Source organism: Clupea harengus, chromosome 17, assembly GCF_900700415.2.
Source record: "Clupea harengus chromosome 17, Ch_v2.0.2, whole genome shotgun sequence".
Lineage (NCBI taxonomy): Eukaryota > Metazoa > Chordata > Actinopteri > Clupeiformes > Clupeidae > Clupea > Clupea harengus.
The window spans coordinates 12,467,197-12,488,784 of NC_045168.1; the positions used below are offsets into that span (position 1 = coordinate 12,467,197).

The 21,588-nt window shown below is 38.7% G+C and overlaps 2 protein-coding genes and 1 long non-coding RNA gene across 3 annotated transcripts; all 3 read left to right on the forward strand.

Moving 5' to 3' along the window:
• Positions 1-7,961: 7,961 nt before the first annotated feature.
• On the forward strand, positions 7,962-11,297 carry LOC116224477 (patched domain-containing protein 3-like). Its single transcript, XM_031584435.2, has 2 exons — positions 7,962-8,694; positions 11,037-11,297. The coding sequence occupies exons 1-2, from the start codon at positions 7,993-7,995 to the stop codon at positions 11,166-11,168; spliced, it is 834 nt and encodes a 277-aa protein (XP_031440295.1). The 5' UTR covers positions 7,962-7,992; the 3' UTR covers positions 11,169-11,297.
• A 96-nt stretch (positions 11,298-11,393) lies between these two features.
• On the forward strand, positions 11,394-13,962 carry LOC116224425 (patched domain-containing protein 3-like). Its single transcript, XM_031584109.2, has 2 exons — positions 11,394-11,556; positions 11,702-13,962. Exons 1-2 carry the CDS (start codon positions 11,511-11,513, stop codon positions 13,381-13,383), a joined length of 1,728 nt encoding a protein of 575 aa, XP_031439969.1. The 5' UTR covers positions 11,394-11,510; the 3' UTR covers positions 13,384-13,962.
• Positions 13,963-18,690: 4,728 nt separating this feature from the next.
• LOC116224406 lies at positions 18,691-19,603 on the forward strand. The gene is made up of 2 exons (XR_004165566.2): positions 18,691-18,893; positions 19,059-19,603. It is a non-coding gene; the product is annotated as an uncharacterized LOC116224406 (long non-coding RNA).
• The last annotated feature ends 1,985 nt before the right edge of the window (positions 19,604-21,588 follow it).

Consider the following 21,588-nt stretch of genomic DNA (forward strand, 5'->3'; position numbering starts at 1 on the left):
ACCCTTAAACACCTGACCCTCCTGGCGATAACATATAATCATGCATTCAAATGTGTATGCCCTTGGTTTGGTTTTCACAGATTACTATAAGAAAATAATAACATTATAGCATTTATTTATTCTTCTATAGATTATACACCTCCAAATGTCTGTCTTGTTTGATTTAATTGACAAGAAACATATTCAAGCCCAGCTCAACACAATTATATTGAGCCATTTCATATTTTGTATTATTTTGTATGACATCTGTGATTGTCAGACCTTTTCCATTTGGTATGCCATGAATAATAGTTTTTGATTAATTCATGTGAATGTTATCTCCTCAGGCCCAACAGAAAAACATGCAGAAGAACAAAATACTCTCCTGTCCGTCCCTGACCAAGACAGACAGATCACTTGACTTGGTCCCCGGGCGCCATAAAGGTTGCCCACTGCTCCTGGCTGCCCTGGAGGACCGACAGTCCAGGATGGAAAAATGCAGAGGAAAAATTCACTGCGACCTCTTCGGCATGCGTGTGTGTGTGTGTGTCCTGTGTCGCCACCCTAAAATGCACATGTGTGTTGCTGTGTGTCGTGTGTGCCAAATAAAACTGAATTTAATATGAGGTTTAATTTATTGTTAGAATGTATCACCCATATTCAAACTTTCACCCAAACTTTATCTTAAAAACATTAAGGATACTCTGAGTGCATTTGTTAGGTACAGTCAAATGCTCTTTGTGCAAAGGCTTTTATTGCTTTAAAAAAAATCCCATTTTACCAAAGAACAACAAAGTAACATAATATCATCATTCATACAGAAAATCTAAAGAAACTTAATAGCAGTGAAGGTGATATCATCAAAGAATATGCAAAGAAGACTGCAGGATCTTAACCTTTCCACTTCAAGCTCTTCCCTACATGATCATCTGTCCAAACACGGCCTGCCTTTCTGTGGGATTCCATTAAAAAAAAGAAAAAACAGAACACGTCTAGATTACTCCTTCCATGACAACACAATATTCTTCTATTCAGAAATGCACAGCAAGAATTGGTGTGCGCTCTGGACAGTTTGTTTGGCACTGGGGTTGGTTTACAACAGTGCCATCAGAGTCCTTACCTGTGCCATCAGAGTCCTCACCTGTGCCATCAGAGTCCTTACCTGTGCCAACTCTTGCACCTTATACTTCACCCATCTTGCATTAGGAGAACTGCAGTACATTTTCCCATCCGTGCTGAATCTGGGGAAGGATAAAGAATATGCATATAGATCTAAAACAGAGACTCTAACTTTGGCCATTTTTTGTTTGTTTCTTCATGTCAGCCTTTTTCAGTGCAAGTTTTTTTTTTTGTCAGTACTTTACAATGTCATCTTCCTGTCTCTGTTTTGGCGTGGAAGGGGAGGAGTTTGATGAGAGTAGTGATGGGAAGTTCGGATCATTTTACCGACTCGGTTCTTTGAATCTCGTTCAGTAAAATGAACGAATCTTTTTTCGAGTCATTCGTTCATTTTCGGGGGGGGGGGGGGGGGTGGTAAGATAAATTCCTGCATTAAAATAATGTATCATGACAGTCTGGATGATTTGAAGTGATCCTTTATTTTCACACTAGCATTCAATTATCACGGCATAACTATTACGCTGAACTCTAAGTAAAGTACTAAAAAGTTAAAATAACGAAACCTGTAATTATTACCTGTGAAGGAATATCATTCACGTCTTACTAAACCTAGCCACGCGAAAGTGAACGAGGTAAACAAATCCTTTCTGTTTCCTCTTCTGAGCGCAGGTCACGTGAAAAATGATCCTAAGATCCGTATCCGAAGACCCAGTCAAAATGAACGAATCATTTCTGTTTTCTCTACCAGTGCTGAGCCTATGCAGGTCACGTGAAAAATGAACGATGAACGATGAACGAATCATTGATCTACTCGCTACCAGTGCTGAGCCTATGCAGGTCACGTGAAAAATGAACGATGAACGATGAACGAAAGATTTACCCGAAGACTCGGTTGGCAGATGAACGAAACATTGACCCGAAGACACGGTCGGGAGGTGAACGATTCGTTCATCTGCCGGATACAGATCTTTAGATCATTTTTCACGTGACCTGCATTGGTTTAGTAGAGGAAACAGTTACCTTATTCTCTTTCGCGTGACCGCTGTTTTTAGTATAGAAACGTGAATTATATTCGTTCACAAGTCATAATGACTGGTTTTGTTATTTTCACTTTACATTTACACTTACAGTTTAGTGCAGTGTAATTGTTTGCCGTGATAATTAAATGCCAGTGTGATAATAAATGACAATTTAAAACCATACAAACTGTCATGTTGTACTGTATTTAATAGAGGTTTTCTTTAAAAAATATGATCTGCCACACAAAAGCTGTCAGTCATGGCTGTCTCCAAGGGGACCGTGGCCCTTCTCCACCCTCCCCCACAGTTTTGCACTAGGTGACCTGCAAGCCATCTAGAAGTTAGTGTGTCGCTTTGAATGAAATGCCAAATAAAATGTGATGTAAAATGTTTTTATTATAACCCAAAATCCCAATATTGCACCATGTTACATGTATTAATAATTGACTCTTTGCATATAATAAATAATAACACAAAGATGATCCAAAGATCCGTATCCGAAGACCCAGTCAAAATGAACGAATCATTTCTGTTTTCTCTAGCTACCAGTGCTGAGCCTATGCAGGTCACGTGAAAAAATGATCTAAAGATCTGTATCCGGCAGATGAACGAATCGTTCACCTCCCGACCGTGTCTTCGGGTCAATGTTTCGTTCATCTGCCAACCGAGTCTTCGGGTAAATCTTTCGTTCATCGTTCATCGTTCATTTTTCACGTGACCTGCATAGGCTCAGCACTGGTAGCGAGTAGATCAATGATTCGTTCATCGTTCATCGTTCATTTTTCACGTGACCTGCATAGGCTCAGCACTGGTACCACTTGGTTGGCAGAAGGATCATTTCCCACGTGACCTGCATTCAACGAATCATTTATGTTTCCTTGGCTGAGCCTATGCAAGTCCCAATGCGTGGCCACGAGAAAATGAACGAATCTTTTTTTGAAAGGACTCGTTACTCTCGAGTCCTTGTAAGGATTCGTTCAAAATGAACGAATCGTTCACGAACGACACATCACTAGATGAGAGGGGCAACGGTTTTTGTCTTTCTAATTCACTTCTTTCATATTCTTCCACAAGTTGTCTATTCACTTCTCATAACATAAATTCATTGTAACTTGAAGTCGGCAAACTTAAAGTCTCTGTTTTGGCTCCATAAAAACAGCAATCTTATAATATGCACCAATGGAAAGAGAGATATTGGCAAAGAGAGTAAAGCCAAAAGAGATAGTTTTTTATGTGCAACTTACACGACGGCAGCTAAACAGCCGTGTGATTTGCTTTGAATGATGCAACTGGTGATCTCCGTCCTGAGGTGTGTCGGACTTGTTTTTTTTTTTTTACAACACATCACTGACGTTCGTTTGACACTCCTGACTTTGAGTGAAATGAAAACTTTTAAAAAGTTACAAGAGGGATTAAATGAGGTTCCTAGAGACTCACATAATCACAAAAGAAGAAATCTGGCCTCATAGCCTACTACTTACTGTCTGTTGGAGAACTCCTCTTCATTAACTGCTTTGCAGCAACTGACCGCTCTTTAGATTAAAAAAAAAATCAAATTCAGAAAACAGTCAACAACATAAAGGTTACGGTGCTGTACAACTACTCAATACTGCACTCAAAGGTAATAACACGTCTGTGGTTGTGTTCCTGCAGCACGATTAGAATGGATCAAGGTGCTAACAACACCAAGGTCCTGGGTTTAACACCCATACCGATTCAACTCCAGAGCTTCACAAATACCGTCACTTCGGATGAAAGCTTCTGATGAAATGTTGAAAAACAACCCTGTTTTTATGAAAGTGTTTCAGTATGACCATACAGTAATGTAGCACTTACCAAATGAGCAGGTCAACAGGAAAGTTGCCAGCAAATATTAGTCCAATCCAACGGTAACTGGGCAAGGTGGATCGCATGTTGGACAGTACAGCGGTGCTATTCAGCAGGAACGTGACAAAACACTTCTGGCCACACTGGATGTACACATGTACTTTTAGCACTATGTCCCAGGGTGGTGAGGTTCCTTTTATGTCCGCAAGCAATAACCGGCACCGGTCAGTCATCATAGCTCACCCCTAATTAAACTTCTCCCAAGAAGGGGGAGTGTGTATGGGGCGCCGTTTGTAAAATGTCGCACGTTCTAAAATCCTGCTCAGTTTTGGTACATTTAGCATTATCATCATTATCAAAAAGGACAACAATATTCAAATGTCACTTTTTCAAACATTTAGAGAGATATTCATGTAAGGATAATGTTTGGCAGTAACACAAAGTTGTTGAATAATATAAATGTTTCATCTAAATGTAAATGTTAAATATAAATGTTAAATGTAAATGTAAATGTTAAATATAAACGTAAATGTTCAATGTTATATAAATGTTAAATATAAGTGTTAAATGTTAAATGTAAATGCTAAATGTAAATGTTAAATGTAAATGTTAAATGTAAATGTAAATGTTAAATGCAACATGTGGTGGTTTTTCAGTTGTGGATTCTGTTTGTTGTGTAATCAGGTAAGATTAGAAAAACAGTTTCATAATGTATATTTTATGTTAGTTTTTGTTCTTGATGTTGATGTTGTGAAGCTCCTTGGTGTAATTTTTTATCTGTGGTGTTGGAAAATTCATATACTGTATCTACACAATAAAACTTTCTGTGGACACAAGGTGGCAGTCATTTCTTAAAACTCATGGACATTGCCTTGGGTGAGTTATATAACTATGATAATATATACTGCATATATATTAAAGATTCTTTTATATATCAGTTTAGGACATCTTCTAGACCTTATACAGCCTCTTAAATTAATATAATGGCTGTTCATTATGTAAAACTGAATAACTTTATTTACACCAGGCTGACACGAGAATTGGTATTATATGTTAGTTACAAACAAAGTACAGTCTTTTTAAAGTAAAATAATTTCATATAAACAATTGTGTATTTGAAAAATAGAGTTTTACAGTTGCAGCTGGGCATGCAAAATGGACCAGAAGCTCTGAGATAAATGTGTTTGACATTGGCCCACCATTTTTTGAATACTGACACATATCATTGATAAAGTTTAAAACAGTGCTGACACAAGACTGTAATATGAAGCCATCATTTAAATATGAAAAGAGATGCGGACTACACTGGAGAATGTGCAATTCATCAATTAATTTGGATGCATCGTGAAAGCATGAATACTGTGATTCAACTATGTTCCAGTATAATCTGATTAATGAATCAGAGCATGATTTCCCTCTGAATTTATATAAGAAACCCAACCATGCTTTTTCATTGTAGGAAGGTTGAAATTCCAATCCCTGCCGTTTTAATTGTAATGAATCATTGCTGCAAGTAGCAAGCCTTCATGGTGATGAAGTAGCATGGAGTATATGTAAAATACACATGGAGACAAGGACCTACAGCACCTACAAGCAGAAATGAATACCATAGATCAGGGGTCGGCAAGTAACTTGGGCTGCGGGCCAGTATTTTTCCTCGCCACTAGGTGGCGGGCCAGAGTCTGTTGCCGACCCATGCCATAGAATAGATCATGCTATATATACTGAATATCTTGTTCACATATGATTGAAAGAAATTCCTCACAAGTTCAGACACATACAGGCAAAACACTTATAACCAGATCTCTACAATATGATACATCTTTAATACAAACAAAATTTTAGTAGCTATACAATTATCAACAGAATTATTAACGAAGGAAGAGTGGAAGCTGAGGAAACCTAAAAGTAATCTGCTAACTATCTAAGAGCCAAAAGACATGCCTTGCCAAAACCACTAGAAACACAGTTGACACTGATAAAGGCTAGTTAGGTTGCCAACTGTATAGACCTGTGCAATATCACTTATATGTCAATTGATTCAAAATTGTATCACCTTATACAGTAATTGGAAGTTGAACAGTAAAGTATTTGCAGTTTACATTTATTATATTAAAAATACAGACCCCAGAGAGGAACTCAAAGCCTCATTACTGAGATTCAAATCTTTTCAATACTTTCTATGTCAGCTTTATTTTTGATGACAGACTCAATCCTCCTTTGAAGACACCAGTGTTGCATAGGTTTCTGGAGAGATGTTCTGCCATTCTTCAGAGAGATGTTCAGATGCTCTTTGCTGGGGTGGTTGAGTCACACAAACAAAAAACCTTCCCTGTAACAGATATCACTGTTTGTGCTGGCTCCCATGAGAATACACAAATGTGACATGAAACTTGCATGGAACTTTGATCCCTATGTTTTGCATGTTACTAAGCTATCACTAAGGAATGGGCTTCATAACAAACACCCAGTGTTGGGTTAAGGTTAAGGATAATAATAATAATAATAATAATAATGTATTTTTATATAGCGCTTTTCTAGACACTCAAAGACGCTTATGATGATGCTATAAACCAAAGGTGTTTCCTATATTTGATGGTAGCCTCTAGTTCTCTGGGTTCACAGGTTGTAAACTCATCAGGTGTCAGATACATTGCCTCTTCAGCCATTGTGAATCAGTGATCTATTAAACAAATTACTTCAGCTTTGACAATAAGCTGATTATAAATCATGGAAAAACATGGACTGTATTGGAGAAGTTGTGTGCCCACAATGTTCATAGATAAAAAGAAAAAAAGTGAATTCAGTCATTCTACAATGTGGGTCTAGAATGTAGTCATGCATGAACAAGAGCTGAATTTAGATCCAATAAGAATTTCTGATTTGATTTCTCCAGTTTGTTGGCTATGGTTTCATGAAATGTAGCACAAGCCGAATTATTATCCTGTTATTTCATGATGCTTTTCACTGCATTTTAAAGAACTTTCAATATTAAAATGGTTTAAACTACCGAAACACTAACTGATCATATTAATTATATTATATTACATTAGGCATACATCACATTATATTATAGGCCATATTCAGACAATATCAATGTCCTTGCATTAGTATGAAAAAACTACCGTTAATACCTAGATAATACATGAACTGCTTCAATTTTATTACAAAATGACACTGACTATAAAAACGATTTCCTTATTTGTAAATATGCATGTTCATGCATCAGACTTTTGCCAACCTATAGGCTACTGCACGTCTCGGCGCTGATAATGAATCTTGTATTGTATTTCTATTGACCCGCAGGAGTCCCTAGACTGCATTTGTAGCCTCGAGCCATCTCGCCATCGCTAGAACAGGCAAAGTCATAATCCAGAGATAAACGGGCAAAGGGCACTTCCAGAAAGTGGGGAGGGCATTTAACTACCTTAGAGAATATTTACAGCTCCATTAGTCATGGGTGATGTAGGCCGACAGAGGCCTAACTCCTAAAGGTCTTAGGCCTGTTAGACTTTTTTAGGTAGTCTGACATGCCTTGATGTTTTTGTATATTTCCTCTAACTAAAAACATTGAAGAAGACATGTAGAAGATTAAAGGTTTCAGGGGGTGTTCTTTTTATGACTCTAGGACAAAAACTCACTGAGCTTTAAAGGCATATTGACAACAAGTGGGAAATAGACCTTTAAGGGTTTTAACTACCAGGGTATTTGGTCACAACAACATTAGGCTTAGTTGCCAAGCTATGAGTCAGCCTATATCACTGCACCTACATTCTAGTAAATCACTGCCCAGCAACAATGTTTTTTTCTTACAGAATGTGTTGCTGGTTTTGACGTGAATGAGTAATAGCCTACCTTATTCTTCAGAAAATAAAACCACAACATATTCTTTGTCAGTAAGGAAGTGCCATAAAATCTGTTAATGTTCATCAGAGTTTTATTGAGCCAGACATTTCCCTATAGATAGGCTGTACGTATAGGTACTGTATGTACAGTATTCGCATTGGAGCTCAGAGCGTTGCCTAGGTTGAACATATAGACGCTAGAAATGCCTTCATGCAACACGAACTGCATCGTGAAGCCTTTATCAGAAGGATTTCATAAACTGGGTCTTTTCGTGGGAAAACATCCATGGGTGTTTTTAGTTTTACCTTTTATATTATCCGGGGGTCTCGGAGGGGGGTTTTACTTTCTCAGTGAAAGAGAAGCAGGCGACATCGAAGATCAGTTCACACCAGTAAACGGCCCAGCTAAGAAAGAGAGAGAAAATGTCAAAACTTATTTTCCTCACAGTGACGAATTCTCTCAGTTAAGGCTGTACACAGAGGGGACTTACGCGTCGTTGATCGTGTTTAGCTCTCCGAACAATGACCTTCTCTCAAATAATTTGTTTCGAAAAGTAATCGATTTGGACCACAAAGTACTAAACATAACGACAGAATTAAGAGAAAGCACCTATGCAGATCTCTGTGCGAAAAAAAACGGAACGTGCGCTTCAAATGCAGTTTTAGACATTGTATCCCAAGCTGACAACACATCTATTGAATACCCATTTCATCACGGCGTGTTTCTAGGATCAACAATTGGTGGTGTGACCCTTAAACCAAACAGCAAAGCAATACAAAGTGCAGAGGCAGTTCGGCTTTTCTATTTTTTAAAAGATGCCAAAACTGAGATGAACAGAAGCGAGAATGGTGCATGGCTGCAGGCTTTTATAAAGACATTTTCAGAAGAAAACCAAGACAACCAAGTAAGTATGAGTCATTTCATTGTGCTATTAAAGGTAACCCGTTTCCATTTAACATATTTAGCGTTACACAGGTGTAATTCTGAGGGTAGATATTTGAAAAAGATTCTGGTGTGTTGTAGGTCTCACTCGTATGATAGAAGTGCAAGAAAAATGTTCAATCAACCTACCATAAATCAAGCCATTAACAATAAAGAACTGGTGTAAATTCAAAAATAGTGTTAATGTTCTAAAGATATTTTTTGTTTTGTTTGTGGGGAGGGCATTTAACTACCATAGAGAATATTTACAGCTCCATTAGACATGGGTGATGGTGGCCAACAGGTGCGTAAATATGAACTACCAGGGTATTTGGTCACAACAACATTAGGCTTAGTTGCCAAACTATGAGGTAGCCTATATCACTGCACCTTGAGAGCTAAATCTGCATTCAACAGCATCTTTATTTAAACTGCAAATCAACAATGGTTATTTTTTTTACAAAATGTAAAATGTGTGTTGCTGGTTTTGACACGAATGAGTATTAGCCTACCTTATTCTTCAGAAACATGAAAATAAAATCATGAAATATTCTTTGTCACTAAGGAGGTGCCGTAAAATCTGTTAATGTTTTTACCGTACCCAGTGTCGATTTTAGCCCGAAATGTCTGGTGAGGCAATTTTGTAGGACGTCATGTCATCGTCACAAAAATAGAGCTAGCTGATTATTATATTATTATATAAGCAATTTGCCTATATGCCCAGGTAGGCATAGGCTATGGGCTGCATTTTGCACTGAATTTCCTCCACTGGTAGACAGACAACTCCACCATCCACGTACTGAGCTACAACAGCTTCTCCAAGCTGGGCTGAGATGTCTAAGACTCTATCATAGGTGATGCTGAGTCCATTGTCACAGAGCATGTCTATGAGCTGCCTCTTCCTTGTTTTGGCAAACACAGGCATGCCAATTGCTTGCATTCAAATGTCAGACGTGGGGAGAAAAAAAAAAAACGTGATGAAACATGACACTTGACAGGTATGCGGCCGTGTTAAATATGTTAATTAAAAAGGGAAAAAATACAACATGACCATTGTTTGAGAAGGTCCTAAGTAGCCTAGAGTAAAATAACATCCCAGAGGAAATGTAATAGGCCTGCTGCGTATTGCTCACTTGCACAGAGCAAGTTTTTATTAGGCTACGAATGTATTGTCACAGTTATCACTTATAACAGTAGCCTATCACAGATAACAGTTATCACAGTCTTTTTTTCCTTTCATTAGGCCTACTAAAGTGGTTCAGAACTGCATTATTTATTAGCTCAGAATGCCAGGACAGGATAACAGAAAAATCACTGGGGTATACTACATTTACAACAGTTGTCTCTATGCCTCAGTTAAATAAGGTCTTTCTTATAAATCATTTCTTTATATCTATAAGAGCTAGAGACTACCCAACACGAATTTCTCTATTCATAATGATTACGTTACCTCCAAGAGTTACCTCCATTCTCAGTTAGACCAATTTCTGTTCCGAAAATAAATCAGGTGTCACTCTGAATTTATAAATATGTAGTAGTGAAACCACACACACTTTCTGAATGCTAAACGCACGTATGTATAGCTAACACCTATGTTTACAAGGTTCAGAGTTAAAAAATCTTTACAATGTGTTTTTGTCTGAGTCTGAGCACCTCTGAAACACCTCTATAAGGGTAAGTTTACATTTGATTTAAATAAAAATGTATTTTACTACATTCCTTTTACTCACATGTTATTATTGCTGGGGTCTTCTAGAATATAATCATATATGCCACTTGTGCATCAATGTTTATAGTAAGGGGAAATGTACAAAAACATCAAGGCATGTCAGACTACCTAAAAAAGTCTAACAGGCCTTTGTCCCCTGAGGGTTAAAAGTCACTTGGAACTCTTTTTCCAAGTTACCTACATTCTGATAGAATTTTCTCTTTATTTCTGTTTTGACAGCTAAAACCCGGTTACCTAGTGCAACTACATTAATTTCTCCCCCCTCCGTAATCACCTGGATTTCCATGTCTATGAACAGATTACAGAACCGATTGGTGATTTCCAAATGTACCTGTGCTACATCTAACCCCCTACATTAGAGGGGAAAAAGCTAATGCAATTTCAGTTAAATCTTGAAATAAAAATCTTATATTCAGCTTTAACAGATTGTTTATCATAATTAGTCACTATCAATAAAATACACACTTTGTCATTTTTTTTTATTCAGCTTTTTTACCCAGGTTGTCTGTTATCACAATGAGTAAACTTAAGGATGCCTATCATCAGCATGTCACTTGCAAGCATGTTTGTATTCATAACGACTTTGTTTATTTCAGATATCTGTATCTCTTTTCACTTCAATTTCAAGAGAAGAAGAATTTGACAAGAATTCAGAGACAGTGATTCCATTATTCTCCATTACTTACGCTCTGGTCATTAACATTGCAGTTTTTTCATGTCTCAGGTAGGTTTACAGCCATGTTGGATGTGAAAACACATACACCATTCACACACCATTAAAATATGCCATGATAAGATCTAGGCCTACAAGTTGTTGGAGATGGTTAGCTTAATAAAGTAGTAGGTTTAGCAAAGGAACTTGCTTTATAAATGTATCACACTTTAGACTGCTATGTGGCACGAGGAGGCTATGTGTATCTCAGAGATGGTGACATGGCCCTTGGCTGGTGTACTGGGTTCTCTCTTTCAGGTGGGACTGTGTGAGAAACAAAGTGTGGGTGGCCTTGGCTGGTGTTCTCTCTGCAGGCCTGGCTGTGCTTACCAGTTTTGGATTGCTTCTCTTCTGTGGGATGCCATTTTCAACGCCTGTTGCCAGTGGCCCTTTTCTCATTCTTGGTAAGACTGCAATTTTGTTATCACAGTCTATCATATGCTGTACATTTATTTTTAAAGCAATTCCTATTTATCACAGCCAGATAATATGGCATTATTAGCTAATAAATACAGTTGTATGATGTTTTTAAATACCGGTTGTCCCCAGGTATTGGTGTGGATGACATGTTCATCATGATCTCATGCTGGCAGAGGACGAGGGTTCATGACAAGGTAGAAGATCGCATGGCAGAGACGTACAAGGAGGCAGCTGTCTCCATCACCATCACCTCTCTAACTAATGCCCTGGCCTTCTACATTGGCCTCTTGACGCCTTTTCGCTCTGTACAGTCCTTCTGCATGTACACCGGAACAGCCATCCTTTTCTGCTACATCTACAACATCACGTTCTTCGGTGCCTGTCTGGCACTGAATGGACGAAGAGAGAAAGGCAACAGACACTGGCTGACATTCAGGAAGGTTGAAACTCCAAATGAAGACAAGAAGAGCAATGCCTGCTCAGTCGGTGGTGCTTATGATCCGGACACAGGTGCAGAGGAAGACACGCCCATCAATGTCTTCTTTAAAAAGTATTATGGACCATTCTTGACTAATATATGGACCAAGGTGTTTGTGGTTTTTCTCTATGCAGGGTATCTGGCTGGTAGTATTTATGGCTGTTTTCAAATGGAAGAGGGCATAGATTTGAAATATCTTGCACCTGATGATTCGTATGTCGCTAGCTATTATGACAATGAAGACAGATATTTCTCATCTTACGGCCCCTTTGTCATGTTCGTTATTAAAGATGAAAACTTCCAGTATTGGGACAAAAGTGCTCGTGAAAACCTCAACATGTGCCTGAAAGAATTTGAATCCTCTGACTTCGTTGCCAAAAACATAACTATATCTTGGCTTGACTCTTATGAGCAAACTGGTTTAGATATTTCAGATAAAAATGTATTCATGAGAAACTTGCCCACATTTCTTAATGTGTCCGGTTTCTATCGGGATGTTAATATTTCTAGTGGCAAAATACTGGCCTCTCGATTCTTCATCCCCAGTAGTAACATCACCACTGCAACTGACGAAAAGAACATGTTGAACTTTTTCAGAGACACAGCTTCCACTTGTGGGCAGAACATGGATCTGTCCTATCCAGCTGATCTGTTAGTCTACCACCCTGCCTTCATTTACTTTGATCAGTATGCGGTCATTGTTAGCAATACTATCCAAAATATTGTAGCAGCTACTGTGGTGATGCTTGTAATTTCTCTTCTGTTGATTCCAAATCCTGTCTGTTCTCTGTGGGTGACCTTTGCTATTGCCTCTGTAATAGTGGGTGTAGCTGGTTTCATGGCTTTGTGGGATGTTAATCTAGACTCCATCTCTATGATCAACCTGGTAATCTGCATTGGCTTTTCTGTGGATTTCTCTGCACACATTTCCTTTGCTTTTGTGTCAAGTAGCAAAAAAACACCCAATGATAAGGCCATAGACGCTCTCTACAACCTTGGGTATCCAATTATACAAGGAGCTGTCTCTACTGTTGCTGGTGTTGTTGTCCTCTCAGCATCAAAGAGCTACATCTTCAGAACATTCTTTAAGATCTTGTTTCTAGTCATCTTGTTCGGGGCTGCCCACGGCCTTGTGTTTATCCCAGTGTTTCTAACATTCTTTGGAGTTTGTGGCATTAGCAGTGGTGTTGAAGATGAAAAGCCTTCAATGTCACATGTTGATACCCCTGTGAGCAATAGTGTTGAAGAGGAGAAGCCTGTTGATAGCAACACTACACAACAGCCAGTTCAAAAGCCAGGCCAATTCGAAATAATGAAAATCTCTTCCTTATAATGTTGGTAGTTGAATGTTAATTTAACCATTGAAACTATTGATTCAAAAGAAACCTTTTACCTCCATAATCATCTTGACTTCATTGGGCAATATCAAGTAGGTAACAGTTCTTGCTTGAACAGGGGGCAGTCACGTGGAACTCTACGCGTAGAAACATCAGTCGGCATTTGTTCCAGACAAAACTCTCACCACTATCTTTATCATGACTCTACCGTGCAATCCCAAGTAAATCACAACACTTCCTTTTAACAGATGTCTGTCATGCCGACCTCCAAGCGGCATTCATTTAAGGGATCCTGACTGTCCTTTAGTTGTAGCTACTTTGATACAGTGCAAAAATATTTTTGTATCTTTATAGTTTCATGTCTATGTCTAGTTTCTTTTTGGGATGAACTGGAACTGTGTGTAAATGAATGTACTGATTTGATATACACAGAGCATAATGTAATATTCAGCTTCAGTCTCTGTTGTTTGCATGTAACATTTTGTTTGTGAGAGCTTTGTATCATAAACACTCTTTTTGTTTGTGTAGCCATGGTAAACTGTCAACCCGGACTGTACTTGCAAGATGAGTCATTTTATGAATGAATTTTGTATTGTACCATTGAAAGCAAATATAGTAAATGTTTTGTGGTTCAGCTCATCACATGGTTTCTGGTGTTGTGTACTGAGGCTTATATCTAAAACCTTTGTCCAAAATATATGCAAATAATTCCAAATTCAGCATCACAAATTTCTCCCATTTACAGTAATTACTGGAAAATAAATGCTCCTGAATATATCCTTATTGTGCCTCCATGACTATCTGTTTCTAACCCATGCTGTGGTTAAAGAATTAGCCCCATGTATGTGATGAGAGTGTCCCATGCCCTAGTTCCTGTGTAGAGAAGCAGGATCATTAGTCATCATAATAATGGTATTTTTTCCCTTTGGTCACATTAAGTTTACAATAAGTCAGGTTTCAGATCTACAGGATAAACAGACAAGTTAATTGTTCAAATAGAATGAAATGTTATTTGTTGTGGTTTGATTTGCTTTTCCATTAAATATTACACCTAAAACAAGAGGTATTGCAGTTTCTTAGCACCACAGCTGGCCTAAAATCATGTATTGGTTGGTCAGATAGCATGGAACCAAAGTACAAAACAACTACTTTCTGTCTGTATGAGAGATACTGTGAGGGCCTCATTTACTAACAGGATTGCGCCCATTTCAGGCGTAAAATAGCAGGTAAAGACATAAAACCGTATTTCCAAAGGAGGCGCACCTGAGTAAAAGCGCAGATTACCGATGCTGGGAAGTAGGTGTGGGAAAGTGTGTGTTCGTCGCAAAGAGATGGGAGGAGATGCGAAAAGTGCGCCTAATTATGTATTAGTAACGAAACAAGAGGTGTTTTAGCATGACATATCAGCTGCTAAATGAAAACGATGTGCCTGCGATAAATTTGAAAAATACGAACATCATAAATGTTATTTTTTATATTTGATATATCATGTAATATAGGCATTTACAAAATTGTCCCACCAGCTAGCTGTTCGGCCAGGTCTTACCCAGAATCGCCGCACATTGTATGGTTTAAACCGTATTTTCACCCATAGTTCAAGCACACCGAGTACAGTGCTCGCCTTCTGCGCAGGAGTAACGCGTATCTATTCAGGAAAAGAACTTGTACCCGAAGTACACTAACTAAGTAAATTGTAGAGACAGAGCAGCATATTCATTTCACCTTCCATGTTTATTTTGACGTTATAGCCTCTTGAGCGCAAGCTACCCCTAGTGCCATGCCAACCGAACGTCTGAAAATTTCAGTTGCCCCTGTCCACGCTACAACTCCAGTTTTCAAATGTATCTGCCTAGGGCAGCGTTTTTGAAAACGCATGTTTTTTAGTGTTCAGGAATACGCCGTTTTAAAGTAAGGGGTGTCGTGTATTCCTACCAGACTATTTAACAGGATGCTATGGAGCAGTTAACCTGGATATTAACTATCCTAGCTATCTCTAGCTTAGGGAACCATCTTAACAGTTTGCAGTTGCCTGTGTGTGATTAACTCATGTTAATATGTGTGTGAATATGAGCTCGTGAACATAAACTCGTTAATATGAAGCTGCACAGGCACCCTGAGGGGTAACCATAGTAACCCAGAAACTCAATGTTCGCTGAAAAATTGAATTTCCCAAAATCAGCTCACCAATAAAAGAAAGTCTTGAATTTCAAAGTGATCACAACTTTTAGTGTGGACGGAAGGGCTAAATGGAGAAATATTTATGAGTTTCTATATTTACCCGGGTTAATTTGCTGTAACCTCGTATACCAAAAGCTCTAATTCAAATTTTAAGTCATCATCCATGGTGGAATGAACATGCAGGCTCTTTCTTCCCTATTTTAGCTGCGTGCTAAATAACACTAATGGGCGGGGTTAGGCGCTGATTACGCTTAGTAAGGCGTCGACACATTCAGATGAGGTTCTTGTTTGATAAATACGATGCAAAATACCGTGCGCTATATGCGGGTTGGCAAAGGCGCAGATTGCGCTGCGGTCGCAATGTTAGTAAATGAGGCCCTGACTGACATTAGATATCTACAGTAAGGTCCATGCAGAATAATTTATGTTGTGCTTAAACACACATGTGTGGGTGAACACAACACACACATGAAATTGGTGCATTTGGAATATTATATGAGCCACCTTTCCCATAGAAGGTCAAGTTAAATTTGTATTCACCACTACGTGACGTCAATTTACTCTCCAGTATATACAGTGTATCCAGTTAATAGCATTATGAATGTTGTTAAAATAAATGCATATGCATAGCCAGTTAACTGAGATAAAGGGCCTAGGCATGTTCCATGTGTGATGGAACAGAAAGGCAAACTGACCTGTGAAAGACAGTTAGAAGTGATAATGGCACATATTGGCTGTTCCACATTAATCAAAATGTTGAGTATCATACCTAATTGAAATCGATGTATTTTGGATACAATTGTAAAAGTGTTTCTATCAGTAGGGGAGAACGGGTGGAATGGAAGTAGGCCCATGCTTCACTCTTATCTGCCAAGTTATTGATATTGTTGAATAAAAGGGCAAGGGCAATTGCTATTTTTAGTTAAAAGAAATTTACAAAAACATCGAGGCGTGTCAGACTACCTAAAAAAGTCTAACAGGCCTTTGTCCCCTCAGGGTTTTAATAAAGCTTTTGTGTGCTGTAAGGGAATATTGTCTCATGAAGAAAAAAATGTGTACTAGCCTGAGCCAGGGTTGCTACACGAGTTCTAGAATAATTTGTGTGTTTGTTTGAGAATAAATGGTTAACTCTTTGCCAGTTAATGACAGGGACAGTAGGATTTCTTTTGTGCAAGAGGGGCAGAAAAATACAAATGGGGCAAAGCACAGGACTGGGGTTGGTCTTGGAGCCACCAATTCCACAGAACCTTAGTCAGTAGGTGGTGGGAGGTGCTTTAGGAAAGATAAAACCATAAAGATAGTCTTAATCAATAAGCAAGTGTCATAAAATCTGATTATGTGACAACCATTCATCACCGCTCTATTGAGCCAGACATTTCCTTGTAAATAGGCTACTGTATGTATCACTGCACCTTGAGAGCTAAGTTGCATACAACACAATCTTTCCTTAAATGGCAAAGCACAATTTTCTTTAACCCTCCTATTATGTTCAAATTTTAGCCACATCTATTATGCTTGGGGTCAATTTGACCCCAGCAATTTAAACCTCCAAAAAATTATTATAATTCTTTTTTTTTACCCACGTTTTTGTGTCAGGTACTTTAGGTTTGTTTGTTGACTACCTAAATAGCCCTTAAAAATAAAACAATACCCCCACCCACCCTCTTTATACATCCAGAATACATGTTACGCGACTATGGAGAAATATGCAGATCCCCATAAAATCTCACTGATTGACCTAAAATTGGAAAGAGATATCCTTCTGGTGTTTTTATGGCTTCATATTATTTCTAAGTACATATTGTTGCTATCTATAACATTTGGAGTAAAAAACAATTTCTTTTATCAAGAAAAGTAACAATGTGATGAAAAAAGTTGATATTTCTTGTATATTTTATACAATTAAAACAGCCTGGGGTCAAATTGACCCCAAACAACACCTATGCGTAAAGTATGTGTACAGGACATTGAAAACATATCCTCATGTTAATTTTGTCTTTACCCAGTTGTCCCCACTAAATTAGGAAAAGTCATTAAATATGAAGCAAAAAAAATGATGTCAAACATTTATTTAGAGACGTTAAACATTGAATGGGGTCAAATTGACCCCAAACATAATAGGAGGGTTAATAGAAATAGTTTTTTCTCATGTAATATCCTACCTTATTCTTCAGAAACATGGAAGTGCATGAGGAAAAAAATAAAACCATGAACTGTGATCTTCTTTCATGTAGGATTTGCAATTTAGAAGATTGGCTGTTCATAGTTTTGATGCCAAAACTGAGCACCATGAAGCAAGATGTCAGTGTTCATTTTCATGCTTGCTGGGCTAAAGTAGCTAACATAGCATTGGAAATTGAAATGAATGATGAGAGTGGTGATCTTTCATTATCTTGAGGTATATATAATACCCTGCCATAGTGAGGCCACTATTGATAGGAGAGAGGGTTAATAAGGAAAAATAGTTCTTATCAGACAAGTAATGCTGAGGCTACTCAGGTTAAGGACCGATGGGCTTAGGGTTCAGAGTTCAGCTAACAGTGAAGGTGGTCTGGATATAATGAAGAGCCTAAATCATGGGTCTCAAATTCAAATTACCGGGGGGCCGAAGAGCGTCCAGTCTGGTCAGTTGGGGGCCAGATTTTTTTTATCTGTTGGCTTGCCTATCACAATACTGTCGATACCACTTTTGAGTGTGGCAAATGTAACTGACCTGAGTTTCAGCCTCGGAGTTTGAGACCCCTGGCCTAAATGGTGGGAGGCTTGAGCTGACTGGTTTACTTAAGTATGATTACATATACTTATATACTTGTACCACAGCAGTTGAAGGATTGTTTCCTCAAATAATCAGCAGTCTTTACCAGGAGTACATAGTTACAAAAGCCTTTACATTTTGCTTCAAAAGAGTATATATATATTTTTTAATACACATCAGTATTTTGTCTTTATTGAAGTTATAAATCATTTTGAAAATAAAACATCTGAATTCTGGGCGTATAACCTCTCCTCCATCCCAACACAGTATTATCAGTTGCTATCGTCTTTATAGGCAATGTAATCATTAACTATCAAAACACACGCCTCCTTTGATAGTGAAATAAAAAGAGATACGGATGCTCTCTAGATACATTAGATAGCCTACTTTAAAAGGTGGGTGAATTACTAACCGGTTTCAGCATCTCAACCTCAGAGTTTTCTGATACCACTTTCCTATTCAAAACACGCGCTTCTGTTTGTAAGTCGCCTATCATCTGAACTACGGGTTGCAGAATGGATGACGACGCTGATGAAATCGCCGTTGTTGGCATTGGCTGCAATTTTCCGGGAGGTGAGTCTGTTATTACTGTGCTGTTTGAGCATGTTTACGGTTATGATGTTCAAGAGAGAAAAAAAAAATTGAGGGTTGATTTGTCTCTGAGTCAAATTAATTGAACTCGCTATGTGTAAATCAGCTAAATAATATGTTCCACAGTATCCATACATAAACGCAAAGGAGAGGGATTGGACCACTTCTGGGATGTACTTCGGAATGCGAAGAACTGTACGGTTGAGATTCCAAACGAGAGGTTTGACCACTCCTACTGGTGTGACCAAGATGATAACAAACCTGGGAAATCTCGTGCCTCTAAAGCTGCACTCATTCATGTGTAATTTAACACTTTTTATTAAACCATATCTAAATATCATCATCATTTTCATTGTATGATGATAGCGCCTTTTGCGTCGCTTGGAGGCGCCTTGCATCGCTGCCCGTGCTGCATCCGCTGCCATCCGCAGTCTCTCATGATGATTTAACACCCAGTCATCCAGATTCTCTGACCCACTGTCGTCGAAATCCATTCCCCCAAGAATATCTCTTGGCAGTCACGCATCTCTGCCAAAAAGCAAATAGAACGGAGAGTAACCCGTAGATGAATGAATGTGGCTATTGTATGCCATCACCAGTTCAGGCAGGTGCTCTTTCAAGTTCTTCTTCTTGTTAGCTTGGAGGGACCGCAGCATGTTGTGCATAATGCAATTAAATCTTTCGCACTGAGAGTTTCCCTGCGGATGGTGATTTTGTATTGTACCATTGAAAGCAACTATAGTAAATGTTTTGTGGTTCAGCTCATCACATGGTTTATGGTGTTGTGTATTGAGGCTTAAATCGAAAAACTTAGCAGTAGTGATAATAGAACATATTGGCTGTTCCACATTAATCAAAATGTTGAGTATCATACCTAATTGAAATCGATGTATTTTGGATACAATTGTAAAAGTGTTTCTATCCGTAAGGGAGAACTGGTGGAATGGGGGTAGGCCCATGCTTCACTCTTATCTGCCAAGTTGTTGATATTGTTGAAAATTATACTTATCCACAACAGCAAGGGCAATTGATATGCTCCCCCACCTCCCATTTTGTTCTCTCCTGATGTCCAAAACAAGCTTGTGCACCCCAGTTGTATGATCCCTCTAGGGTCTAAATCAATATTTAGTTTTTTGTTCTTGTTGTCAGTATGCCTTTAAAACTCTGCGAGTTTATGTCATAGAGTCATACAAAGAACACCCCCAGAAACCTTTAATCTTTTACATATATGCCATTGCCATCAGTGTTTTTAGTTAGAGGAAATATACAAAAACATCAAGGCCTGTCAGACTACCTAAAAAAGTCTAACAGCCCTAAGGGTTTTAATGAAGCTTTTGTGTGCTGTAAGGGAATATTGTCTCATGAAGAAAACAAATTGTACTCCCTCTTCCCCCCGGCCCCGGGCTGCGTTCTACTTCTTTCACCTGAAAGGAAAACATCTAGTGGCTCCGACACTTGATCAGGGTTAGGGTTAGGGTTAGGCTCTGACACTGGATTAGGGTTAGGGTTAGGGTTAGGTTCCGACACTGGATCAGGGTTAGGGTTAGGGTTAGGCTCCATTCATTGTTTGAGCCACAAATGACGTCCAGTAGAAGCAGTTCAACATACAGAAGGCGCATTACAGCATTGGGATATCATTAGGCAGTGGAATAATGGAGTCTGGGCTAGGAGGCAGTTGGAAATGGGTTAGGGTACATTACTGGAGAGGAGGCAAATGGATTATTTTGTCTGGATGTAAAACTAGCCTTAGCCAGGGTTGCTACACGGGTTCTAGAATCATTCGTGTGTCTGTTTGACAATAAATTGTTAACTCTTTGCCAGTTAATGACAGGAAAAGTCGGATTTATTTTGTGCAAGAGGGGCAGAAAAATACAAATGGGGCAAAGCACAGGACTGGAGTTTGCTTGCTGATGTCAGTATACAACTTCAAGGTCCACAAAAACAATAAAATACTGTCTTGGAAACACCAATTCCACAGAACCTCAGTCAGTGGGTGGTGGAAGGTGGAGGAAAGATAAGACCATAAAATACTGTCTTTATCATGAGGCGTGTCATAAAATCCGATTATGTGTCAACCATTCATCACCGCTTTATCAATTTAGTCATTTCCTTGTAAATAGGCTAGTGCAGAGGTCGCCAACCCGTCGATCGCGATCGACGTGTCGATCTCGAAGACCTTCCCTGTCGATCTCCAAAATTATTAAAAAAAAATTAAAACAGAAAAAAGAAAAAAATATTTGAACATTTTCTGAAGTGTCTTCTGAAATGTTTTCTTACGGACTTCGGAAGACCAAAGTCAGAAAAGATCTCCGCCTGATTCATGAACGCCAGCTATTTAAATCCGAGGATGTCCGTAGAGTTGATGTGAACGTAATCACCAACGATTTCTCACAAATGTAGCCCTTCCCACTAAATGCCCCTTCTAAAGCAGCTTGCACACTGCCCCGACAAACGCCAACATTCTCCAACAAACGCCAACAAACACCAACAGTTGGGTCAGCGTGCAGCAGCAGTTGGTGTTTGTTGGTCATTGTCGGGTACTGTCACTTAATATTGGGTAAAGTTGCAGAATGTCTGCCCAATGTAGAGAGATTTCCAACATTCTGACAGCTCGTCTGACAGCTCGCAACTAGGCTCAACTCGCGTGCATAACATCCTCGAGTTCTCTTGGATGTCG

Coding starts and splice junctions, on each gene's coding strand:
- LOC116224477 (XM_031584435.2), top strand. CDS start 7,993: ATGCCTTCATGCAACACGAACTGCATCGTGAAGCCTTTATCAGAAGGA. Junction 8,695..11,036: donor AAGAAAACCAAGACAACCAA/GTAAGTATGAGT, acceptor TGTTTATTTCAG/ATATCTGTATCTCTTTTCAC.
- LOC116224425 (XM_031584109.2), top strand. CDS start 11,511: ATGCCATTTTCAACGCCTGTTGCCAGTGGCCCTTTTCTCATTCTTG. Junction 11,557..11,701: donor TGGCCCTTTTCTCATTCTTG/GTAAGACTGCAA, acceptor GGTTGTCCCCAG/GTATTGGTGTGGATGACATG.